The sequence below is a fragment of the Metarhizium acridum genome, assembly GCF_019434415.1.
Source record: "Metarhizium acridum strain ARSEF 324 chromosome Unknown scaffold_555, whole genome shotgun sequence".
Lineage (NCBI taxonomy): Eukaryota > Fungi > Ascomycota > Sordariomycetes > Hypocreales > Clavicipitaceae > Metarhizium > Metarhizium acridum.
The window spans coordinates 18,416-36,864 of NW_027094039.1; the positions used below are offsets into that span (position 1 = coordinate 18,416).

The 18,449-nt window shown below is 48.7% G+C and overlaps 7 protein-coding genes across 9 annotated transcripts; 1 reads left to right on the forward strand and 6 right to left on the reverse strand.

Annotated features, from left to right (window-relative positions):
• smc6_3 (Structural maintenance of chromosomes protein 6) lies at positions 1–4,436 on the reverse strand. The gene is made up of 3 exons (XM_066121193.1): positions 481–4,436; positions 300–400; positions 1–239 (listed from the first exon to the last, which is right to left on the reverse strand). Exons 1-3 carry the CDS (start codon positions 3,931–3,933, stop codon positions 206–208), a joined length of 3,588 nt encoding a protein of 1,195 aa, XP_065973548.1. The 5' UTR covers positions 3,934–4,436; the 3' UTR covers positions 1–205.
• A 198-nt stretch (positions 4,437–4,634) lies between these two features.
• J3458_018706 (uncharacterized protein) lies at positions 4,635–6,558 on the forward strand (the record flags this gene model as incomplete). The annotated part of the gene is made up of 2 exons (XM_007808254.2): positions 4,635–4,869; positions 4,943–6,558. 2 exons carry the CDS (start codon positions 4,635–4,637, stop codon positions 6,556–6,558), a joined length of 1,851 nt encoding a protein of 616 aa, XP_007806445.2.
• A 160-nt stretch (positions 6,559–6,718) lies between these two features.
• On the reverse strand, positions 6,719–8,122 carry J3458_018707 (uncharacterized protein; the record flags this gene model as incomplete). Its single annotated transcript, XM_066121194.1, has 1 exon — positions 6,719–8,122. One exon carries the CDS (start codon positions 8,120–8,122, stop codon positions 6,719–6,721), a length of 1,404 nt encoding a protein of 467 aa, XP_065973549.1.
• A 2,125-nt stretch (positions 8,123–10,247) lies between these two features.
• Positions 10,248–12,104, reverse strand: J3458_018708 (uncharacterized protein). Its single transcript, XM_007808252.2, has 5 exons — positions 11,884–12,104; positions 11,626–11,790; positions 11,072–11,524; positions 10,846–10,986; positions 10,248–10,770 (listed from the first exon to the last, which is right to left on the reverse strand). The coding sequence occupies exons 1-5, from the start codon at positions 11,962–11,964 to the stop codon at positions 10,663–10,665; spliced, it is 948 nt and encodes a 315-aa protein (XP_007806443.2). The 5' UTR covers positions 11,965–12,104; the 3' UTR covers positions 10,248–10,662.
• A 132-nt stretch (positions 12,105–12,236) lies between these two features.
• J3458_018709 (uncharacterized protein) lies at positions 12,237–14,801 on the reverse strand. 2 transcript variants are annotated; one of them, XM_007808251.2, is made up of 4 exons: positions 14,216–14,801; positions 13,378–14,084; positions 12,793–13,319; positions 12,237–12,725 (listed from the first exon to the last, which is right to left on the reverse strand). In XM_007808251.2, the coding sequence occupies exons 1-4, from the start codon at positions 14,400–14,402 to the stop codon at positions 12,425–12,427; spliced, it is 1,722 nt and encodes a 573-aa protein (XP_007806442.1). In that variant the 5' UTR covers positions 14,403–14,801; the 3' UTR covers positions 12,237–12,424. The 2 variants fall into 2 exon arrangements, with proteins under 2 accessions (XP_007806442.1, XP_065973550.1); XM_066121195.1 differs by having other exon boundaries at positions 13,378–14,801.
• Positions 14,802–14,880: 79 nt separating this feature from the next.
• Positions 14,881–16,932, reverse strand: J3458_018710 (uncharacterized protein). 2 transcript variants are annotated; one of them, XM_066121197.1, is made up of 3 exons: positions 16,571–16,932; positions 16,035–16,510; positions 15,882–15,981 (listed from the first exon to the last, which is right to left on the reverse strand). In XM_066121197.1, exons 1-2 carry the CDS (start codon positions 16,783–16,785, stop codon positions 16,504–16,506), a joined length of 222 nt encoding a protein of 73 aa, XP_065973552.1. In that variant the 5' UTR covers positions 16,786–16,932; the 3' UTR covers positions 15,882–15,981; positions 16,035–16,503. The 2 variants fall into 2 exon arrangements, with proteins under 2 accessions (XP_065973551.1, XP_065973552.1); XM_066121196.1 differs by having other exon boundaries at positions 14,881–15,970; positions 16,035–16,932.
• ERV1_3 (Flavin-linked sulfhydryl oxidase of the mitochondrial IMS) lies at positions 16,927–18,392 on the reverse strand. Its single transcript, XM_066121198.1, has 2 exons — positions 18,124–18,392; positions 16,927–18,045 (listed from the first exon to the last, which is right to left on the reverse strand). The coding sequence occupies exons 1-2, from the start codon at positions 18,237–18,239 to the stop codon at positions 17,580–17,582; spliced, it is 582 nt and encodes a 193-aa protein (XP_065973553.1). The 5' UTR covers positions 18,240–18,392; the 3' UTR covers positions 16,927–17,579.
• Between the last annotated feature and the right edge of the window lie 57 nt (positions 18,393–18,449).

The following is an 18,449-nucleotide window of genomic DNA, read 5'->3' on the forward strand; positions in this document are numbered from 1 at the left end:
TGGGATCTACTTTTGTATTATATTTAGGCCATTATGAGTCTTGTATAACATACACCGAAGAACTGCTATATTACGCGGCCATCATCATGCCCCTATTGCAGCTTTTTCTATCCCCTTCTCAGGACTTGCGGTGGGATCTCATGGTCTGTTGGCTGTCCCGGCAGACAGTGCATCAATAAACGTCAAGGACAATTGAACAGCTCAGTTAAACCAGCGTGCGCTGTCGGGGATCCGTCAACCTTTGATGCTATTGTTAGCATTTATGGTCCTCATTTCGCAGCTGAAGTGAAAAAACGTACCGAATAATTTTGACGTCCTTATCAAGCCTGGCTCGTCCTTCAATTGCATTTGGAGTGATCAATATATATTGCCGCGACACAGAACGACGAGCCGCATCCACCTGGTTTTGCTGGTGTTAGCCTCATTGTTATCATGTTCCTGGACCTTGGGGAAACCTGAGAGAGAGATGAAACAACTCACCAGCATGTTAGTACTTATAGCTCTGTTTACGTTGTCCATAAAAACATCGAATTCGTCCAGGCACCGGATAGGGGAGCCAATCGCCTCCCAGACTGACAAGAGCATGCAAATTGAAGAGAAAGACTTTTCGCCGCCAGATAGAGTCTTGGTATTTCGACCTGCGGAGCTTTTTCTGGTTTCATCTGGCTCAATGTGAATAGTGACCTTTCGTCCCCGGTGATCGAGGTCTATTTTCCCTCGAAACCCACGTTCACTGAGGAGATAGTTGAACTGGATTCGTATGCGAGCGCTGATTTGTCTTTGAAACTGGCGCCATAAGTGAAGGCGGTGCTCAATGGCGCGTTTCATCAACATTATCGTTTCATCCACATCTTGTGTCTGCTTCAAAACACTCTGATACTTTATGCTGGCTTCGTTGGCTCGATCGTATATTTCCTGATCGGTTGCTCCAATCCGGGCTTCGCGCTGTGCAAGCTGTTCACCGATTTTTTCGTACTTCTTCTCAATACTTTGGTAGTCCTCGCCATTCGGGATATGTACACGGCCGGGTGCTACCTCCTCAGCTTGGCGGGTAAAATCCTGAACTCGTTCAGCCTTTTCATCACGTTTCGACTCCGCTCGATGCAGCTCAGCCCGCTCGATATCGACTCGTTCGAACCCGTCGTTTTTTTTAGATACAGCTATCCTCCTCATCGAATCATAGCTTTTAATCTTCGCGTCTGATTTACTGACACGATTTTGAAAGTCTTTTTGCTCGTCCCTTGCTGCATCGAGCTTCTTTTTGGCTTCGTCGGCCTTGGCGCCGAGCTCTCGCTTTGATAGTTTGAGACTCCCATATTGATTGCCAAGTTGAGTTTCTTCTGTACGCTTGGCACTAAGCTCAGACCGTAGCAAATCTAGACGGTCGTCCACACCTTCAAAATTGTCCAACTCCTCTGCCGCTTTCTCTATATCAGCCTGAGTTCGGCGAAGGTCGTTTTCAAGCGCCTTCATGTTCTTCCTGTGTTTCTCCAGTTCCTGCTTAGCCTTTTGCAGAGCTTGTAATGCCTGTCGTTCCTCTGCCATCAGGTCTCTAAGCTCGAGTCCGAGTTGCTTTAAATTGTCCTTTTGTATAGCTAGTTGCCGAGCAGCATCGGATTGCATCCGTGGTCTCATGCCCGATGGGATCACCGGAGCGGTCCCTATTGTACCAGCTCGATGAGTGATTCGCAAACCTTGTCCCCTTTTTCCCTTTCCATCGTGGAAGCATATGCAGGCAGCGACGTTCCGGGGGGGACCATTGTCAACCATGACGGCCTCGGCCTGAATTCGATCCTTTACGAGAATGACTTTTTCGATTTGATTATTGATGATTAACTGTGACCGAACAAGTTCATCGTCGAATTCCAACACGCGCAAAATTGTGTCGTATTCGTCGGCAGGTTCTTGAGATGCAGTGTCAATCTGACCTCCATACGCAATGTATACTGGTGGAGGCTTCTTCATGCCAGACTGACGAATTAGACTTGATAAGCGAGATTGGTCCCTTTTGCTCCTTACGACAAAAGCATTGAGGGCGTCACCTAGTGTCTTCTCCAGGATACCAGACCATTCTGGCTTGAGCAACTTGATGTGGGCGCCGAGCGGTCCCAGGGGCTTGCTGCCAAAACCCGAATCTGCTGCAACAGCTCTCACCAACTGTGTGATATCGCGATCAAACCCATCATAAATGGATCCCGTACTCTTCTCAAGCTCCCTGACCCCTTGTTCCGCAGCCACAATGTCCTTGCGCTTTTGTTCTTTGAGTTGCTGATGTCTCTTCACGGCATGCTCAACTTCTGCAATCTTGGATTGCAAGCTGGGTAGTTGTTGAGTGCAATCCTCGATCTGGTCATTTAGCTCTGCCTCACGGGCTTGTGCTCTCTTATGCTCCGCTTCCTTTTCCACCCTAGCAAATCCAGACGACGCAACAAGTTTTGCTTCTTCTTCCCGAATTCTTGTCTCGTATGTTTCAATGTCAGCTTTGACCGCCTTCAGCCTTGTGAAAGCATCCCGTTCTTCAAGGTGTAGCTCCGCCAAGTCTTTCTTTGCTCCAATGAAAACGCCTTCTGCAGACGCAATGGACTCCTCAATCGCGCCGTATTCTTCATCCAGTCCGTTCCGTATTGCCTTTGCACGCTCAAGTTTCTCCATGATATCATCCAGTGCGCGTGACAACTTGACACAGTTCTCTTCCAACTGGATGATCCTTTGCTTCCGTGCTTCCAACTCAGCATTTTGGAGTTCGAGTTCTTGTTCTCGTTCAACAACCTGTGACCAGACGAGTTGATTACGGTAGTGTCGAGCCCTTTCTCGTAGGGTGTTATTCTTTTGTACGGTCTCTGCTAGCCTTTGAGCGTCCTCCATCTCCTTCTTAACGTGGGCAATCTTCTCGCTCAAATCGTCTCTCAGAATGATTGTCCTGTCCAGTGTATCTTGTGACATTTTGTAGTCGTTATCAAGCTGTTCTAATTGGACACCAGAGACAAAATATTTGTATTTCTGGGACGGGGTAGCAGAATTAAGAAATTGTCTGGCGTTATCTTGAGAAAGCACAGTTAGTGGGTTTCCCATCTGTAAGGCATACCACTCGGATATCTCGTCTACTTCTTGCTTCTTGGTAGATATGATACGGCCTTGCTCATTTTTTATCTTGAAACCACTGCTTCCAGACTTGGAAAAGTGACGCTCAACAAGAATGGAGTCCCCGTATATATCAGGCTGGTAGGCATCTGACCCAGCATTCTTCATTTTGACAACAAGGCTGCCATGATCTTGACCTTCCTTCACAAATGACTTCAGGCTTCCTCCTCTATTAGTATCGCTCGCCTTGCCTCCAAGGCAGAGAGTCAGTGCCGTCAGAACTGCGCTCTTGCCGCTGCCGTTTTCACCAACAATGAAGTTGATCAGGGGGCCAAGCTCCACATGCAATCGCTCGTGGCACATGAAGTTATAACAAGTAATACTCTCGATAATACCACTTTCCGCAGCCATGTTCTGACCAACGGTTGTCGGGCGCTGTTTGAGTTTCTGCGTAGCTTGAAAATCATCTTTGTCTGTATTTTGCAGATGTTTGAAGCCAGCGTCACGCATTATTTCGTACTGCGTTTGGGGCGGGGAGTTGGGTATATCGGCGCCATTGTCGACATCATCATCATCATTGTCGTCGTCGTCATCATCTTCTTCTTCAGAACTTGATCCGTCCTCGCGCGTTGCTGTTCTCGGAATGCTATCACGGGCGGCTTCAAGAGATATTCGAAGTCTTTTCGTCTGCACATTATGTATCAGTCCATGAGTCCGCTCCGCGAAGATAACAAATATGTCTCTTACCATTTTGACATCATTTGCCAGAGGAGAACCGCCCTCAGTACTGTCAAGATCTCCGCTCATGTCATCGCTGTCTACAGCCATTCTAGTACGCTTCAACGGCGCCATGGTGACAGGCTGTTGTTCCCCACAAAGGCTGGGCAAAGATCGTTCACTCAGTGGTTTTGTGCTGAGAGAAATAGAGTCTGCTGTGTTGAAGAGTGGTTGCTAAAAATAACATGCGAGGTGCGCTGTAGTCCGTCATTCTAAATGGTACCGTGGGCAGCCGTAAGGTTGGCCACAATAAAAGTGATGATCTCAAACTGCAGAAGTTGCTGGGGGACGCGACTGGCGCGTCAGATCGCGGGGCGGGGCGGGTACAGTAAGCAATGAACCAGACAGCACGAGTGCACTGCACAGGCACAAACCCACCAGCCAAACGCTTGCGCTTTGTCGTTGGAGGGGATACTGATCCACTCCTGGACCCCCAAGTTTGCCAACATTGGATTGACTCTTTGTAACTACTCCGTACCTCCGACCGAGAGTATATAAATAATATAATAACATCCTAGATCTCAACACGTAATTTGATCACAGGCAAATGAATGGACTAGAAGCCATTTGCATGCCGATATGCAGAGTCACCTGTGAAAGTCTATTCAGCGCGTTCAAGTAGCCAGTTATATATTTATAGATTCGCATTTCCGCTGGCAGCAACCCGAGCCTTCCACTGACAACATATCGGCCCCATAAATTTTGCTCGTCCAAAACCTGTTACATCTTGCCTCATGACAACTCATGCCACCTCGGTACTGCACGATATGTGAGACATGATGGACGAGCAGTTGTCCTCGGTTCCCCCAGACTTCAACTCTGGTCGCGGACGAATTCCTGAAAATTACGTTGAATATGATTTGCTTCTTGTCCAGCAAAAAAATGGTTGTCGAACACTACTCCAGGAGCTGGAAGTGCTTCGAAAATCTGCCATCAATCTTTGTAATACACTTACGAAAGACTATATCTGGCAAAGAGATGAGTTCCATCTTGAACTGAAGTCATCCGAAGGTGTGTCTCCCCCGATTTTGCTCAGACTGGTGTATTCCCAACTTTCTAACTCGATTCTGGCTTGATATCGCAGGCATGACATATTTGCATGGCATGACTGACTATGGCGATGCTATCGAGGATGAGTGGCTCATTGTCTACTTGCTACGCCAACTGACCCAATCGTTCCCTGACCTTTGGGTGCACGTTGCAGATGCCGATGGGGAATTTCTATTGATCGAGGCCGCCAATGTGCTGCCAAAATGGATTACTCCTGAGATAGACCAAAATCGCGTTTGGATTCACGACTCCAAACTTTTAATCATACCACCGTCTTCAGCAGCCGACGCCCAACAAGAAGGGAAAGCCGCCAACATGACTTTGCGGAACGCGTTCGACTACCTGAGAACCAAGCCTAACGCGCTACTCCATTCTCCTTTGATTGAAGCGGAAGCCTTCTATCGTCTTGAGAAGTATCCCGATTATATACACCATTCCACACATTACTCCCTAGTCACTATCCCAAGAAAGCTCGCATATATTCTGCACCTGATACCGAAATCTGTTTCAATGGCTGTCGAAATGTTCTATCTTCGAGATGCCGTTACAATGAAGTCAATCTCTTCCGCCTCTGCGCCGCTAGTATTTCCCCCGGAAGACTTTGTTACTACAAGCGTTCGCTTTACGAAGGTGCTTTTCGCGCAGCTCAAGTCGCAACGCTTGGAACCCCCTCCGAGATGGAGAGCTCTTAATATGGATCGGTCGGAGGCATCTCCCTCGGATTTTCAGAAGCTAGCCCGACAAGATATGGGGATGAAGTTGACGTGTGGTTATGAGATGCTCTCGGTTCACGCCGATAAAAGTAGGCACCGAGTCGTCAGAGAGCTGGCTCTCTTGCTTCAAGATTTAGCCGAAGACGGAGATGCTGGATTACCTACAGATCGTGACATGGAGTCTTGGATAAATCATCAGCGTGATGACGCTGAAGATTGGATGGATATAAATTACCTAGATTTTGAGCGTGAGTTAGATGGAAAGCGCCAAGGTACATCAAAAGAGGGTGGCTCAGGTTTCGGTGATCCCCAAGCCCAAGATCACCTCAGGAAGATTGTATCACGTTTCGAGACGTTTCTTAGCGACAACAAGGCTGGCATAGACGGGGTCGATCTTGATCATTCGGATGGCAACGACAACGAAGACACCGACGATAGCGATGACGATGAAGACAGTGAGTTTGAGGACAAAGCTGTTAGCTTTGACGAGGAAGCCTTCCAACAAATGATGCGGGAGATGATGGGAATGCCCGGAGACGACGCAACGAATAACTGCGGTGTAGATGCTGGGGCAGTAGACCTAACGCAGCAACCGATTTGCGAAGAAATCGAAAGTAATCCCGATGATTTGCAGCAGCTTTCATCCGAAATGGAGGCTGAGTTGAGGCGGCATGGGGCTTTGGATCTGAAATCAGAAACACCTAGGCGCGTTAAAGGACCAGCTCCAGAGCAATCTCAAAACGAGCAGCAACAGTCTTCTGCCATCTCTACAGTTGAAGAAAGCATGGAGGAGCTAAATATTGACTATAACCTGGCTCAAAATATTCTGGAAAGCTTCAAAGGACAAGCGGGAATGGCTGGGCCAACTGGCAATCTCCTTGGTATGATGGGTTTCACGCTACCAAGAGATGAAGATGACAGAACAAGAGAAGATTGAGTACATATCCATATGCTGGACTCTTGTTTGAGGACCTACTGCACCCACGACAGAAAATAGCAGCATTGACAACCGACTATTCCCTTCGGAATGGATGTCTCCCTTCAAATCTCTCCGCTAGACACTAGTCTGTCATGTTCCTCTACAAAGGATTGATTGATCAGCCAGACTTTTTGCGCTTTGCGATGGGATGGGATGGGCATGGATGTGGATGTAACTTTCTACCCTGGTCGTCCAAGTCGTCCAACCTAACTATCGCTTGTACCAGCCTTCGTCGAGCCGGGAGCTCCCGATCATCGCCGTCGACTGTCATTCTATAGTATCCCGTTACTATTGCAGTCACCGAATGATAGCAATCGTACAGCAGCCGCCGCACATCCACGTGCTGGAAGTCTTTTGCCAAGTGGATTGCCTGTCTTACTGCTTTGGACTCAACATGGCCAGTTTGATCCATCAAGCCATCCAACATATCCGTATTCTTATTCCTGGTAAGCACGGACGTGAACAATGGATCACCAAAGACGCTGTTATGCCAGTCCTGAATACCAATAACTCTCGGTGTATCCGGGTTCTGACGCGTGGTGATTGGCACCAGCACCGGCACAGGGCCACGTTCGTCGTCCTTTCGCTCATTTCTGGCGGATCGATTTGCTTCCAGCAATGGGGCTGCTACAGTTTGAGGCTTCTCTGTTTGGAAAGATGTTTTGCCATGCCGTTGCATGGAGACTTTGAGGTCTTGCGTTGTGGAGTCGCTAGATGTAATGATATGGGTATTGACGTATTCGCCGGCATCAAGAATCACCAGGCAAGGCACTGTCACCTCATCAAGTATTTTCTTGAAGCGGCCGGCATGAAAACGAAGCCTGTCATATTCCAAAGACAAGGAAACGTCTTCTGCGTCTCTCAATACAGATTCAAGCAGCCATAAGAAGGCGTCGGACCACCGAGCATATACGGCATCGTTCGTAACCTGTTCAGTCGGCACAGTTGAGGCTATGAACATGGTGTGGTGAATACCAGCAGCCTTCAACACAGCAGAAGCGACCCCAAAGTGTCCATTTGGTGACTGGTAGGTAGATAATCCACGAATCAGCTGTCCAATCTGAAAATCGATATGCCTTTGTTGGGGTTTTGACAAAGTGTTGATCACAGACGAAAGCATAGCTCCACTTGTCCGTTTTGTCAATAGGAACTCAACGTCATTCGGACACTTGACCCGGCCATGTTTAACGACTCTCGGCAAAGTCTTCTTGAATTGACAAGTGTGCTTGGATAGTTTAGCCTCCGCGTCGCTGCCTTTGGGAGCTTTCTCAAGCGTTTCAGGGTTCCTCTGTCGTTCTTTTGTTAGGGGACTAACATGACCAACAGAACCTAGCCACTGCAAGAGCACTGCTTCAGAATTTATTGAAGCTTGTTCTGTTCGCAGAATCTTCGTCGAAGTGGGAACCAAGGTCAGTGTCAGTTGCTCCTCGTTGCTTGATGATGCAATGTAATGTACATGAAGTCTGTTTTCAGGTGTCGAAAGTCGTTTCAAGTCTACTGGATGAGCATCATCGAAACCCATGGCTTCCTGGAGTTCATTCATCCCTACTTTTCTGCTGTCCAGGCGCTGAAACGGTGTGGCAACACAAAAGGACTTGTATCGGCCTCAAGATCTCGATGTAGCACGTTGTGACTGTCGAGGCGGCCAGGCATCAAGCCGAAAGGCCGAATAATCCGCTGGTCGTATTCCAGGTTGGCCCACTGCTTAATACCTCTGGGTGGTACTGCGGAGTGCGTTATATCAAGGCTCAGAAGGAAAGGATCGAGGCGTTTTGAAGAGGAGCGGGACAAGTTCCGCCTGTCTGGCAAAACCCCATGAATATGTTGGTTTACCAGTTCGGGAGATGAACGTGTGGATGGGCAAACGTTAATTGTTATCGGATTGTAAACTGATCAGCAACCGGGCGAGGGTGAAGTCACGATTGCTTCTTCGCATAAGAATTAATATAGAAGTTTGCTCAGTTGACGAAGGATTCTGACGAAATATGCCCCGTGGTAATGGGATACCTCTATGTGTACGAGCCAACGTTGTGGGTCAGTTGATGCGGGAGACGCTGCCATGTAAGCCCTCTCGCATATGAAAACTGTCAAAAATGGGTCCAAAGATGAGGAATGCCCTTTTGTCTGTTGCATGAATGTTCTTGCGTATGTCTGTATACGACTTACTGCCGGCTATAAGGTCTGTCCGACTAGACATTCCATGAAATTATGTGCCAGGTAGCGGTTGAGATGATGAACGGGGACCATATTCGATATCTCATATTTGCGTCGTTTACCATGATCCATGCTGCCGCCACGTTGCCGGTGTCACTTAAAGACAGGTCTCCAGTACGAACGGGCGCAAATCGGCCTCCGCGTTCAGCGTTAATGCCTGGTAGTTCAATGTTACGTGTGCATCTGCATACTCGCGGCACTAGAATACGACACGACACAAGGGTAGACAACAAGGAGCGGAGGGAAGGAGGGAGGCCTTCGATGAGCAGAATGTGGATGGGAACTTTTGAATTGGCCGTACGGGCCAACAAGCTTCAAGGGGTTAAGTTAAGCGTTTGCGCTCAGGACAGGTCTCAACGCAAGAGCCACAATATGCAAGATGCTCAATGACAGGTCGTGTCATTTCAGTGTTTTCAAGCAGCCACCAGGACGTCTTTGCGTGTATAGAGCCGAGTCATCGTCATATTCGCGTCGCCTGCCTGGCAGTTGGACCTCGTCATATTGGTCCGAGCCACCTTTCAACCACTTGTCGACGCCGCTTTCCTCCATTGCGGCCAGCAACAAGGAGACGGGGAGACATTATTGGATTGCTTCTAGCGAGCTTGCATCGCCCAGCAAGACGGGATGACTGGAGCGGCGTAATGATCCGCGAGAGTGGCGTATGGTGAGTAGATACTACCCACGTACCCGTCCAATTGCCGAGTCCTCAGGGCGAGTGGGAAACCCTGTTTTTCACATTGGAATTAATATGCGGCACCAAGCAGGACAGTGAGTGGACCATGGAACGCCTTTTTTGCTTTGGGTTGAAACGAGCGTTGAGGAGGGTGTTCAGGAGCATACTGAGGCTATTGCCTAGTCGGGATAAAGTAGGCGAGACAGATGTCAACGCCGTGGACCTTATCGCATTGTGACATCCAGCGCTTCTTGATACTGACAACACCTCACCCCAAGACAAGCTCCAAGCCCCGTCAGTTTGTTGGTACGGTTCGGCCATCTAGTAGGGATCAGGTGGTTGGGTTGAGGAGACAGGGCTACACAGTACGGGATTAGTAGTAGCGTCTGGTACAGTAACATGTTGGGGACGGGACTGGCTCTCTGAACATGGGCAACAGCACCCCAGAGAACGGTCAGTATGTACAACCAACTGTACTTAAAAGTACTCGGTGCTCCGTATGCGACGCAACATTATCTCCCTCCATTGATGGCGATTCCTGGTGGAATGGTAATTGGTGGTTGCTACTCCAGAGTCCATCGTCCGGTCCAGTTCGTCGGTCAACCTGGCTGGTCGCTCATTGGCCGTCTTAAGCGAGGCTTCTGCGGTTGCATTCCGCGGACCACACCGCGAACTGGCAGGGACTTGACTTCATGCGGTAATGTGTAGGGCGCCTTTTAATATCGTCTTCACCCAATATTAAAACCAAAAGTTTGAAATGTATAGATGAGAATCAGAAGTTTGCAGCCGAGATCCCTATGTGGCCTTTAATTGATTGTACCGTTGCATACTATATCCATACGCACAAGCCTACACGTTCAAGCAGAGGAGTCGGACAGATGCGCCAAATGCAGCAGCATCACCATCACCCCCTAGGTATACTCTATGACCAAGTATGCCATTACACCATGAAAATCGTCCTTTCAGAATAAAATACCAAGTCGTCCCCGATCCGAGGATTGTTCCTGGCTTCAAAGTTTCCTAATAGCTACATAGGCAGTTATATGCCAATACACCCCATGCGACCGATGCTTCACTTGGCAATTTTCTGTGACAACGATGAACATTGAATACCATTAGCTCTTGATCCTGGATACTCCACCTTGTACCGTTCTGTTCCTGGCAGGCACATAAGTTCAGTCTTTCTTTCCTACGACAGGAGGAAGACTGTAAAGTTCGTTCATGTTGTACCGCTTCAGCTCTTCCCATTCCTTCCCGTCAACGACCGATATACCACAAAAAAGCTTTATACCGCAGTGTCAGCTCGAGGTTGGGTCAGGACAAAAGAAATAAAGAAGGTGAGGGGAGACTACACCGACCTGGAAGATTTCCACGAGGATCACCTTGTCCGGTTTACTCAGATTGACGCTGTGTTTGGCATCTATAAGACCCGCAATCTTCTGGATAACTTCACCCGATTTGAACGTGGTGTGATTACGAATGTTATGTCGAATGGCGTACTGAAAAGGGGAAGTTGTACTTCGGTTAGTTGCCGAGACTCCATTGCTTCTCACAGACTGTCAGATGCCAATGCATAGCACGTACCGTGTAAGGGGGGGACGGAACAGCTGAGGTGGGTGCTTTTGTTTTGTCTGCATCGCCTTTCTCTTCGTCTTTTAATTCAAACCAAGGTGACAGCACAGCACGTGCCACCTTGACAATACCGTTATCCGTGGCTTTGTCCATGTTGACCACGGGTGTGAGTCGGTTGATGTATTTGCACTTGCGCTGCCTTTGGTCTCGGCAGTCCCTGGCGTCTTCGCACATTCTCTTTGCCAGGGATCCAGGTTGAACTGGATCCATCGTCTTCATGAAGAATAGGCACTCAACGCCGGATGAGACTGGTTTGAAGGTTTGATTCATATCTGCTTTCCCACCCGACTTCATGCTGCTCAGTTCTGCTTCGATGGAGGCCTCAATATCCTGGTGTTCGTCCCCTTGCGCATTTTCGTCGTCGGCGTTTGCCGGGGGCTCAATACCATACATTGTCTTGCCGTACTTTGAACATTTTAGGTCAGCCAGAAACTTCATGGAACTGTTCTTGGGTGGGGGGTCACAAGGAGGTGTGCTCGAGGAGTTTACAACCAGTCGTTTCTTACCTCAACACAAAGCTCTTTGAATTCCCTTATTGCTTTGTATTTCATTCCTCTCGCGAATGTGACCCATATGCCTTGATCGCCGACGGCAAGTGTTGTTCCCAGTTCCACCTTTTCAGCTATTTTAGCCTTTTGATGAGGAGTTTTCCATCTTCCAGCGCTGCCCCCCTGGAGCCATCCCATGGGAAATGTCAGCTTCGAAAGTTCCACGTCAAAGAAGTGCGCTTGTACTTAGAGCTCGACATCACTCGCCATGCGTACCTTACTCTTCTTGTGGGCATGCTGGGTACTACCGTTGGCTGGCCCGGGGCCATCTTTACGTTTTCGCGACGTAGAATCCATGCGGCGCAAGTGTCTGGTGCAAATAGTAAAGGCCAAAATGTAAATGGGTCTCACGACTGTTGAAGGTGATTGAATGGGATATGAGCTTGACCCTTTCCCTATCTAACTTGCTGCTAGCGATGGGCGTTTTACACTTCCGGTCTTGTGTCATTCTCTGCCCTCTCTTTTCTGTCCCTTTTTTTTCTGGGCCGCGTCGTCTCCTCTGTCTACACGCACTGTACTGTGAAGTGGGGTTCTCACCACCGCGCGGAAGGCACCAGCATCACACACCCTGGCTACCCTGTGCTGAGTTGTGTTTTCACTGTTTATATGGCATGGTTGTCCTGGGACAAAACCCGGTTGACGATCTTCGCAATAATCACGCTTATACTGGCAATTTACGGGCGACATCACCTTTGAAAATGTGGTGCAGGTAGAAGGCGCCATTTGATTGCAACTACACTCATGTATTCATTACCTATTACTCCTTCCTTGCATTTGTTTTGGCACTGGCCTCGGCTGTCATCAACAGTAATCTCGGCGCATCCTTCTTTGGCATATATATCTCAACAAGCTGCAATTGGTTCGCGGCTTTAAAAGAAGGGCTTGCAAGCAACTCATTCAACTCATCCTTTGTTTTCACAGCAAACTTCTGAGCCTTCCCTTGGCCGCCGAAAACATCAACAAGGGCCCGATTGTCCCATTTGGCAATATCGTTGTAAGTTGCATCCATACCATGGATAAATCGCTCAATAGTGAAACCCTCGTTACAAATGACAAATCTATACGCAAGTCAGTATCCTGGCATGGCAGATTTGTTGCTGTGCTCCTTCACTGGAGGTAACTCACATGATGGGGCTCAGCTCATGGCGTATCATGGTGCTCAGTTCCTGAGCAGTCAACTGAATTGAGCCATCCCCAACAAACAAAATGGTCCTTCGCTTCTCACCCATTTCCCTGGCGGCGAGTGCGGCTCCCTGACATGCACCTACTGACCATCCTATACTGCCCCAGAGAACCTGACTCATTGCCGTTACTCCGGAGGGAAACTTGGTGTCCCAGATACCAAAATTTGAAGTCCCTGTTTCTGTGACAACAATGTCATTATCAGTAAGGAATTCGCCAAGACGTGGCCAGAACCAAGCATGAGTGATTGTCGCCGATTCATCATGGTGTTCCTTTGCCTCATTCCGAACGGTGGGGGAAGCGCGGATGCTGAGCTGTTTAGGATCAACTCGCTTGACAATTTTCTGCAGAACTCCCTTCATCCTCACCCCAGGATATGTTGAATATCTCACAACACAATGGTCGCTGTGAAGGTCGATGCTGTTCAGCTGTGATGTTCTGTAAGAGAAGCCAGCCGTATTGAAGTCACTCTAGGCATCGTGTGTTAGCATCAAGACTCATATTTCCGGGATGGGTATGCGTGAATACCTTCAAAGCGCCAATAGACACAACCAGATCTGATGATTCCACAATGTTCTTCACTTCCGGAGGGTGTGAGCCGCTTCCAGCGTAGACACCACCAAAATTGTCATGTTGTTCATTGACAGCACTCTTGCCCATTGGGGTGACAAAGACGGGCAGATTCGTCTTGGCCAAAAGATCATGAACCTCTGGAAGGACGCGGTGACGTACGGCACAGGCGTCAACGAGCAGCACCGGGTTCTTGGCAGCGTTGAGGTATTTCATGATGACATCAACAACATAATCCTCCTTTTCTGGATCATTCTGTGGCTCCGTCAGGTCAATTGGCCGATCAAGCCGTGCCCCTTCCACCTTGGCGTCGGCCATATCCGTCGGTAGGGTGATGTAGACGGGTCGCGAATGAACCCAGCACTCACGCAAAGCATGATCAATTTGGTCCGCAATTTCCGATGGCCTATTCAACTTGGCAACCTGGCATGAAATTTGAGAACTCATGTTGGCGAACACGTTGAAGTCCCCATTGCCCAGGGTGTGGTGCAGAAGCATGCCGTCTCGTTGCGAGAGCGTCGACGGGTACCCGACAATATGCACAACAGGTATATGCTCAGAAAAGGCCCCCGCGACACCATTGATGGCAGAAAGCTCTCCTACACCGAATGTAGTGATGAGCGCACCGATCTGCTTTATACGGGCGTACCCATCCGCAGCGTAGGCTGTAGAGAAAAAACACAAGTTAGAACGGGTTTCTCTCTCGCCCTTGAGCGGTGGAGGGCTTTAACGGCAAACAAATCGACCCATGATAGCACAGAAAAACTTCCTCGTCGAAGGCTATGAAAGGACTTACCGGCGTTCAGCTCATTGACACTGCCAACCCATTTCAGCCCACATTTGGGAAGATAGTCGAGTGCGACAAGATTATAGTCGCCGGGGACACCATGTACCGAGCGAACACCGACTTCATAGAGCCGCCGGAAGAGATATTCGGAGACATCAATCGGTTTGCGCAGGCTTTGAACGCGTATGTCGGCCATGATGGATGGACTGTCGTATCACGATTGATAGCTATGGATCGGGACTGGTCCTTGATTAAAGCTATCTAGCTAGGTGAATTGGAGGCTTTTTATAGATATCGTAGGTCATCCGTTGGGTAATTTAATGAGGGATTTATCTGTACCGAGGAGGACAGCTCCAATAGGGCCGTGGCGTGAGCCTTTGTGAGGCTGATTGAAGCTTTTTGGCAGCATGATGCGGATAAGCCGGCTTTGGTTGTAGAGTGGAGAGCTGATGATGGAGCAAGGGCTGCATGGTCTCATCATCCAATATGTACGTCACGGCGACCTGACACGCATCTGAGTGGAGGTCACTATTTTCGCCTGGCGCCACCTTGGCGCCATATGGCGCGGTGGATGGGTTGGATCTCGGTCCTGTCGCACAGTAACTGCCGAGATATAGATAAATACCGTGACGTGGCCATGCCCATTTTTTAGTATTTTTTTATGCAAGAGTTATGTGACCTGCAGATCGGATACGCTCCGGATAGAAAGGGAAATAACGCGAGAGAAGGGAGGAGAGAATCTTTTCCTTTCTTCTCCTCAAGTTTACTATTACTTTCAGCGGCGTCTACGGATTTAAACCCTCTCACAAGCCACCAGACATGACCTACATAAGCCCTATCAAACGCACTATGCGCCCCACTTCATGTAACGATACAAGATTTAAGCTCTTGGGTACGTAATCCTAGGCGCAATAAAACGCTACCTATAGGAACCAGGGGTGTGTGTCACACAATCCCTTTCTTGGTATTTTCTCGTGTGACACGATTTATTCCCGTTCCTCAAAAGACATGTCATGGCACATGCCATGGTCTCATCCGTTATATGGATCTCTCCCCGAAATTTTAAACTCGGCTGGCCATTCAAGAGCGACTCCCTTTTTTCGATATTGTTACAAGCTAGCCGCGTACCGCAACGTCTCACGGCATGAGGAATGGTTGTATATGTGTTCCTTTTGATCTTGGTGCGCAATTCGTCTTGGCAAGTGTCCGAACTTTGAAAGACCACTAGCTTCCCCAAGGTTACTCAGACTGCTCTTCACGTATGGCTTCAAAATTTCTGTTGTTTAGCTTTCTACTTATTCCCTTTTTTACTTATGTCTTCTCATAATCGAATTACCGAGCACAATAGTTTATACGACACTTTCACAGGCCTAATCATTAAAACTTAAAGGGCTACTCGTTACTACCACCATGATCCTCGGGATAGCAGGTACTTTCCTGTCTGTTGATCTGCGTATTATTTTTCCTGGCAACGTGAAAGTCAATCCACACAGACACCTAAAAGTACGACTGCGAGTTTGGTAGTTTTGGGCCTCGCCGAGATGTTTCTTAACAAGTTAGAACAAAACTACAATACAAGTCGCTTTTTTTAGCTGCTTGAATATCCTATCCCCTGTCCGAGGCCACACACACACAGAGAGAGAGAGCCAAAAGGGCGCACCTATAAGCTGGATATCGGGGGCATTCGACCGGGGGCCGCTGTCGCTGCATCTTTTTTGCTCCATGACTCGACGGTCAAACCCGAAGACCGTCGTGAGGGTATCACTGACATCGGACTCATTCGCTCGTTAGACGTATGCCTTCTGGGAGAAATTGCCGAGATGCTTACTGGTTCATACTCTATGAGAGGAAGCACCCTATTGTTAATGCTCCATCCCCTGTTCATTCTTCCTCTTACAGCGGGCATATAGTGCCAGGTACGGAATGGCGTTGCGAAGCACTCTTGGGACGTTGCTGTTAGTTCCATCACATCAGAGGTCACCAAGGTTCATCCTCAACAACAAACACTCATTTTTATCGCCATGTCATCGAATAACTCTTTTGCTAAATAGAGCAATATTGGGGTGCATACAGAGGAGTCGGTGAGTTTGGAACTTCCATTGCAGGTTATCCAAAAGTCTGCCCTACTCACACGCATGCGTCAATGGAAGCGCGTAGCATTAGAGGAGAGTAGAATTGTAGAATGATGGCGCAGGAACTAAACATGAACGTCCGGAGGGGAAAAGATAGAAAGAAGGAGGGGAAGGGGGGGGAGTATCGCGAGATGGAACATTCATTATTCATTCGTGCGCGTTTCCTCAATACCTACAAGCTAGAATAAGCACTGTAACCGCCATAAAGGTGTCAAAAATATCCATCTGTTACCGAGAATAGAAGAGGAGCATCAGGGCACCGATAATGGTAGCGCGAACGTTGACCACCATTACTGGAACCGCAGCCGGCGTATTCGCAATGCGAGCTGGGAGGCCGAATTCGAGCATGGCAGCTTGAGCATTGAATGGTGGCCAAAGGCCATCAAAGACCATTAAGGAGCCAGAAATGAGCGCAGAGATATGGCGGTGGTGGAAGTCTAGGATCATGATGGACAATGTAAAAGGGCTGCGTAAGTAGATTGGCTCTTTCCTTTAGCAGTCACTTCTAGTAAATAAAGGATGAAAGATGAAAGATGAAAGATGAAAGGTGGATGTACGAATGGTGTTGTTAATGATGTAGTAGAAAGGGGCGGGAGGGATAGTATTCAGTGTACGGAGTAAGGCTAGGGATTAATGCTTTTGAGCATAGGGCACTCTATCTCAGCTATCAGCTGATGGGATATGGACAAACAAGCTCGATTCTGTAGGTACTTGCGCTCCAAGAGTCAACTGAGATATGCATGACGATGTATCCAACCGCGTTATGGAGTAATATTGGTCGCTGGCATTGATGTCCGAGCCTGCAATCGCCCGGAATGAGCAAATTGATAAGGCGCCGTCAAGAGGCAGTGCATTCAAGAGCATTGTGTACCCAAAGCAACTGTCCATATCGGTGCCAAAGATCAGGAGATTGGGACACCTTGGCCATGCGCACAATTTTGTTGCTACTCGACTACTCGGTGCGAGGTAGTTGGTGTAATATACAACAGTATGCCAGAGAGGAGAATGTATACAAGTCTAAATCTATATGCCTGTCGCCGACCCAATATATGCGCCTTTCTTCTCGTCAATATCGTACAGCGTGCGGATGCGCGTTGTTGAGGCTGGAAACCTCTACTCGCTGTCTACACGGCCTCCAAAAGCAGCTGTTGTGTCATGATGCGCCCGTTCGTTGGTAAATCCTAAAAAGCAAAAATGCAAAACCTAGTCAACCGGCTTGTGAGTTGACAGCGTAGTTATTCTCAGTCGCATCGTCCATCTTTCCACCCAGTACGCCAACGCTCCTGCCACCGTGAACAGTCAAATTCTGGTTTGCCCAACTTTCGGTTGACGTCGTTGTGAGCACCGCATAGCCATTTGCCAAAATCGTCGCGACTCTCAACCCTCGGTACCTCCCGTCCGATGTATGTTCTGAAATCTTCGGCACAAACCCAGCATGGGTACAATTTGGAGAAGAGCTTGACAAAGCTCAAAAGATCCGACTGTTGTGACGTGGATGGCGACTCGGGATACGAGGCCGCTATAGAATGAAGAAGCGTCCATGTTCCGCGCCCCAGGACTTCCACATCTGGAGGGCAATCTGATGGCGGATTGCTTGGCTGCGACGTATCCGTGGCCGATGTCTTGTTGCTACTCGCTGGGTTGTTTTGGCGGGCATTTTCCTTAGTCATGGCAGCCCATGCGGCAAAGGATGTGCAGCTTCGACAACTGAAGTGATTATCAGACAATCAAGTTTCTCATATTTGCAACTCGACGCCTTGAAAGAAAAAGGCAAGGTTCACTCACGGCTTGCCGTCCTTGCCCAAGACAATGCCCTTGGGCAGTTTCTTGGGTTGATGGTCTCCGTTCGCAGCTTTCAGCGGCGCCACGGCGGATTCACTATCGCGAGCATCATCCTCCATGATCGGCTGTCCAGACCCTCTTGCGATTGACGGTCAATGTCGAAGCCCTATGGCCGTTTTATGTCTCCCTCTGAGGAAAATGCGATGTTGAGAAAGAAGCCAGCTGATGTGAAGATTATTTGTCAGCCACCAGCCGCCGATGATGGCTACAGCTGAGCCGTTGTTGCATCGTAGCATGGGGGACGAGAACCCAAGTCGAGTTATTATCGA